This window comes from Mchenga conophoros, linkage group LG7 (assembly GCF_057382185.1).
Source record: "Mchenga conophoros isolate Kocher_MC1m ecotype Shallow Benthic linkage group LG7, M_conophoros_male_GT1.1, whole genome shotgun sequence".
In the NCBI taxonomy this organism is placed as follows: domain Eukaryota; kingdom Metazoa; phylum Chordata; class Actinopteri; order Cichliformes; family Cichlidae; genus Mchenga; species Mchenga conophoros.
In genome coordinates this window covers 1,387,941-1,394,111 of record NC_140532.1, presented here as the reverse complement: position 1 = coordinate 1,394,111, position 6,171 = coordinate 1,387,941, and the positions used below count along the sequence as shown (strand labels likewise).

Genomic DNA, 6,171 nt, shown 5'->3' with positions numbered 1-6,171 from the left:
TGCTCTCCCTCCCGCTTCCACTTCTCACATAAGGATCCTATAAAGTTACTGCGGCCCAAAGTAGACGCATGCGCGTTAGGTAGCGTGTGTAGTAGTATTATTATTATTGTGAATGGGGGGATGGAGGTGTGGGCATGGGGTAGAGTGGAAATGGGATGGGGGTGGGTGGCTGAGGGGGGCGGTATTTTCGGTGTACAGTCACAAGAGCGACTCGACGGAGCCAGGAAGTAGACTGTTGATGCCTTCAAGTACTTTCTAAACTGTCGTAAATGTGACCTTTGACAGCGGCGCTAACGACCTGCCAAAGCGTTACCACGAAGGAAAAAAGGAGAGAAAGAGAAAACAAGAGCTCTGTTATTTTATGAGAAACTGAAGGAAGGACTGTAACAAACGGCTGCTTGTACTCCCGACTTCCACAATGATACTGCAGGCTGTTAGTGATTAATTGTAGCTATTTCCTTTTTTAAAATTCATTTTAACTCCGGGCATACTGCATTTTGGAAGCATTTTGACCTTTTGCTAAATCATGCTGATACATGAATGAAAATGCAAATTATGCTACACACCAGACAAATATTTCCTGTGCTGCCAGAGCATAAAACAGCTTTGTTCCCTGGCATCCCTGCATTTATTCTAATAGCAACTTTACAGACTTAAGCGCCTTTGTTTGGTGCTTTAAGGTTATCTGTATCCCAAAAATCCCTCTTGACCCACGGGTAGTCGGTAGGCCCACTGAGAAGAAGCACTTGAAAGTTACAGGTAGACTTGAGACGCGCTCATTTGTTGCCACTTGCTTGAGATCAGACGCTCGTCGGGAGAGGGAGGGAGGGAGGGAGGGAGAGCTACACGGTCAAACTGAGCTTTATCTGTCGCTGTGGGTCACTTAATAAGAGCCATTTGGAGCTAGAGGCGACCCGGAGCGCGCAGGAGCCGCAGGCAGAGGCAGATCATCAGTGTGTCAGCAGCAGTCACAATCACAGAGATCAACAGCACAGAGCACATTGCTCCACACAGGGAAGGAAAAAAACACAGAGAGAGAGAGCGAGAGAGAGAGACGCGGAAGAGAAGTGAGTGAAAGAGAGACTGAGTGAGGGACGGACTGCAGCACACTCTTTAACTTGTACTCTGCGCTGCGGGATAATTACCAAAAAAAGAAAAAGAGGCGAATCTGAAGTGGCCGCAAAGTGTTGGTGAAGATGCCGCGGGTAGTCCCGGACCAGAGGAGCAAGTTTGAGAATGAGGAGTTTTTCCGCAAGTTGAGCAGGGAGTGTGAGGTGAGTCTGCTGCGCTTCTACACTCGGCGGAAATAAAGAGAGAAAGGAGGCTCGTTAGAGGAGAGAAGCGTGCTGTAACAAACTTCACACTGTTGGGTAAAACTAATAAAAACTGGTAGCGCACAGAGAGGCTTTGTTATCAGTTGCTTCGACATTGTTACTCTTTGTTATTTTGCTCTTTCCCTTTATGTCGTTATGGATTTATTTGTGGTATTAATCCTGGATGAACAAAAAAAATTTATGTATTTTTTGTTTTTTTGTTAAAGGTACAAACCCCAGAGTAGAAAGAAGGATCTGTTTCTGACATCAAAAATCTAAATTCCTGTCGCTTATCTTCAAATTGCAGCTTACTGAATATCAATCAGTCCCATTCAGTGCAGATGCCAAATCAAATTCAGCTTTATGAACATGTATGTGTTCTTTTCTCTGTAGATTAAATACACTGGCTTCAGAGACCGGCCCCACGAGGAGAGACAAGCTCGTTTCCAGAACGCCTGCAGAGATGGACGCTCAGAAGTGGTGAGCAAAACAAACATTTTTACTCCTTATAGAAAATAACTGGATGGGAGGGCAGTCCTGTGTACCCATAATGTGACACAAACAGTGGGAAAAGTGCACCAGAAACTTTTCATTTCTATAACAAGCACACTGATGTGGATATGATGTACAGTGGCTGGATGGTGTGTCTTATTCGCGCTGTTGTGAATGGCACTAGTATATATGAAATTACAAAGACACGATCGCGGCACTAATACGTGACACTATGAAAGCGTATTGTTAAACTGGCTTTGTGCGTGTGCGGATATTTTGATGCGTCCCTGCACCAGGAAGTAGACCTGTTATCAGACATGCAGACCCACCAGACTTTACTTCACTCGCGGGCTTCTTTCCTCTGTGTTCTGCAGCTGCAGTCGTCGCATGTTATCACGCAGGCTTCACGGTTCCAACGAACGCTGTGCAGGAGGCGCGATTTGGGGCCTGAAAGCTGCCACTTAAGCTAAACCTCACCTTGCTTGTCTAATGTTGTTGTACACAGGATCCAGACGACAGTAACGATACAAAAGAGTATTCACTCATTTTTTCAATAATCATGTAACTGATTAATACCTGGTAATTAGATTACTATTTTAGTTTAGATACTCAGTTGTGCTGGGCGGTCCCGTGCTCTGCTGTCGCCTGCGTCACACTGATTTATGTAAAAGTTTTTTCTTTATTTTCACTTACGGAGGAGCAGCCTGTGGGGAGCTGCGGCAGCAGGAGGTAACAGTGAGCTGGCTCTGCCATTTACCCGTTCCCCCGCCTCGCTGCGCTCTTCCAGTGCATCCAGTCAAACGTCCAGTTTGAAATGGATGCCTCCTCACACGAGCTCACTGTCACAGGATCACAATGTCAATTATAGTGCAATGCAGGTAAAACTGCAGTATTCTCCGGGGGACAGCAGTGCGCTCTCTTTGTTGTACCCAAACAGTGTGAGCAGCATTTAATGTTGCTGTGTTGTGTGAAGGCTTTAAAACAGCTCTGAGTGGGAGATGAATCTGTGAACTCCAAAGTGCAGCGTAGAAGTTGCTTTAACAGTCACACAAAGCAACAGTGTAACAGAAACGTATCTGCATATTTTACTGTCTTCACTTCTGTGGAAACACGACAAAGCTTTCTCCTTACAGTAAGCGCAAACAAACCCACGTGACCCGCTTTTGTTTCCTTTCAAACACACAGGGCGCAGTGTTTGCGATCAGCACTTTACCGCGTCAGAGCAAGTCTGGACACATTAATATTCTAATGAGGCGATTAGCCACGTCTGTTTCAAACTTTCTATATCACGCCTCCAATAAAAGGTGAGGTCAGACGAGAAAGCCTTCGGGCTGCTGGCGCAAACACAGAGCAACTTCTGCCGTCTTAGTCATCCTCGTGGTATTTTTCACAAACACGCTGTCATCATCGGGCAGCGGCGGTGAGCCTGGAGGGTGCAGGCCATCTAGTTTTACCATCTTTTAGTGGGCCGCGTTGCGTCTGTCTGTCTGTCCGCACTGTATTTATAAGCCTCTTCTGCCGTGAGAATTGATGGCCACGGTTTTAATGGTTTGACGGCAGCTGTGACATCATGCCTCTGATTTATCTATCGGCCTGACGCCGCTAAAGACCTCCTGCTATTTTAACGGTGAGCGTGAACAACTATTAGACACAATGTGCTGTCGAGGTTGGCCTTTTATGGACGAGACAAAGTCTTTTTAATACTTCTGGATTTTAAAGTTTGACCTCCAACGGATTGGGATGTGTGTGTAGCGACGTCACAACACGTTAACGTGTAGCTTTTAATAAAAGCTGACGTGTGTCAGCTCTGGCGCAGTCAGTCGATTATTAACTTTTAAAAACGATTGGGAAAAAATGACATCAGACCTTTTTCCAAGCAAAGACTTTTAAATCTCTGGGACTTTAAATAAATAGATTTCCAGAACAAACACGTAACTCACGGGCTAACTGTAGAATTCATTTTACTTGACATGAAAAAATCAAAGACAACGTTTTAGTGGTTTTGTTTTCATTATTTTTTGAAAGTAAAATCAGATGTGCAGAAAGTCTTTAGAGTTCAATGGCTTTTAAAGAAACAGGCATTTATCTCGTTTAAAAAATCCTACTCATTTCTGTGCCTCGGCATTTTGTTAGACACGTACGTATCACGAGAAATGAAATGAGGCACACACACTGATGCGTGGCTCTAATCGCAGGGCCATTCTAAAATGTTCAGGATTGATCTGATGAATGGGACAATAATTCAAAGTAAATGATCTTCAGCTCAGCTCATTAGAGATGAGTCCTTTTCTAAACTACTATCGATTTTCCTGCTGCGCTGCTCTCTCTGTCTCTCTGGATGTTCATCTCCTTTGACTTCATTTTCTTTGCTCCTCATACTTCTCTTCATCTCACTTCATGTCCTCCTCCACCTTTGCCTCAGTTTCTTGTCTCCTCTCCTCCACTTCTGTCTTCTTTTCTGCTCCTTTGTCTCCGTTTCCCTCCATCTCTCTTTTTGCCTCCCCTTCCCTCTTTTTTCTCTCCTGCAGTAGTAGGCAGCAAATTAGTATCAGATGGTTGTAATCCAATACTTCAAATACAGCAGAAATGATGACTCGGGTGTTCTCTGCTCCCCTCCGCGTCGTTCTGTCCTTCTTCTCTTTCATTCAGTTTTTGCTCCCTCTCTGATGAGGGACAGATTTGAAAGGGTGCATAATTCATATGCTTCCAGTTTCAGTCGCATCACTAATGCCCTTAGTATTGATCTGTCTCAGCAAACGCAACACATCACACGGACACACAAAGACAGTGGGCGCACACGCACAGATTCGCATTATAAAAACGACATTTTCTAACCTAATTTTCTGCCTCTCTGTTATTCGTTGCTTTCTGACTGCAACGGAGAAATGCATTTTATTGATTTTCATTTCATTTGTGCTTCTGTGCGTTTGTGTGGAGGTACGTGCGCATATTCCGAGCGGAGCACATCCCATTAGAGCGAGAAGCTGTTTTACAGAAATCCGAACAGAAGAAACACTAGAGCCTGGTGTGATTATATGTTTGTGAGGAGAGCAGGCCGCTGTTTCAGTTGGAGCTTTTGTTCTGAGAGGAGAGCGGTTAGACCACGAAGAAACTCAGAAAGGCAAAAGGGAAAGAGGAGGAGGGGGCTTTGATGCATCGAACTTTAACATTTGTCACTTATTTTCAGCATTTCAGGTTTCCTGCTGAATGTGCTGGGATTCTTCTCATTTCTGGACGTTTTAAGAAAAAGGCCATTAACATTGATTAATTACAATAATGCCACTGAACTTCTAAATGCCAGCTTCTGGTTTGTTATCCAGTTTCAAGGCCCAAGCTGAGATATAACAGTAAGGTCGAATAGATAAAAATGCTCATCCAGAGCCACAGCTGTGCAATATCCCCTTATTATCACTTATCACTCTGAGGTCAATATTAGCCCTCTTTACACCGTTTTAGGATAATTTTTTAATGTGCAGCCTGATAAAGTTCAATAAAAGTCACAAAACAAATAAAGAGCAAGCGACACTGTTAAATGTAACTCAGTTAGTTTGTCTTGTAGCATGTAACACATGAAAGTCCATGTTTGAATTATTGAACCAACCCAAGTAGGTTTTTTTCTTTTTGCCTATCTAACCAAACAGTCAATGGTCAATGGTAACTTTATTGTCCCTAACGGGAAATTGATTTGCAGTATGTCCGTACAAACAAACAAACAAACAGACAACCAACACATCACATACACTCACCAAGATAATATAATAATAAGTGACAGAAAAGGAAAAGTGGAAGTGTAAATGCAGCCGTCCCAAACGGGCCTTCAGCTCCTCTCTTTGCTTGGACGTCACTGGCTTCCTAATACAGAATTTTGACAGTTGTGCTGTACTGGCATGTACACTGATGCTAAAGCTGTGTTCATGTGTGACAGCAGTAACAGCATCACCATAACTTCACCCGCTGGATAGTGAAGACCTGTGGTACCAAAGTCCTGCATAAAATATATTGTTATTTTTCTCAGAAGCTAAATGAAAATGAGCATTTTGAAGTCAAAACACCAGTTGTCTAAAAAGTTATGTGTTGACATCTGTTTTCAAAACTTCATGCACATTTCAAATGATCTCGTTTCACCTCTGACCGACTCAATTGTGCATTTTCCATTTCTCCACAGGCCTTCGTAGCGACAGGTACCAACCTCTCTCTCCAGTTCTTCCCAGCCAACCTGCACGGAGATCAGAGGCAGGTTCCTACGAGGGAATACGTCGACTTCGAAAGGGAGTCGGGAAGGGTAGGATGAGTGAAAGATGCACCAGCTCCAGCAAACACATTTCTTTCATTTTGTAGTGTGAAGGGCAGCAGTCAGTGTCAAGCA

The 6,171-nt window shown here is 43.9% G+C and overlaps 1 protein-coding gene across 4 annotated transcripts in view; it reads left to right on the top strand.

The window, feature by feature from the left end:
* Positions 1 to 848: 848 nt before the first annotated feature.
* The window catches only part of cbfb (core-binding factor subunit beta), a 28,533-nt gene continuing 23,210 nt past the window's right edge, over positions 849 to 6,171 (top strand). For all 4 annotated transcript variants that reach the window (XM_085281434.1, XM_085281433.1, XM_085281436.1 and 1 more), the window contains exons 1-3: positions 849 to 1,274; positions 1,707 to 1,793; positions 5,971 to 6,087. In XM_085281434.1, coding sequence (XP_085137560.1) covers positions 1,197 to 1,274; positions 1,707 to 1,793; positions 5,971 to 6,087 — 282 coding nt within the window. In that variant the 5' untranslated portion in view covers positions 849 to 1,196. The remainder of the gene's footprint in view (positions 1,275 to 1,706; positions 1,794 to 5,970; positions 6,088 to 6,171) is intronic.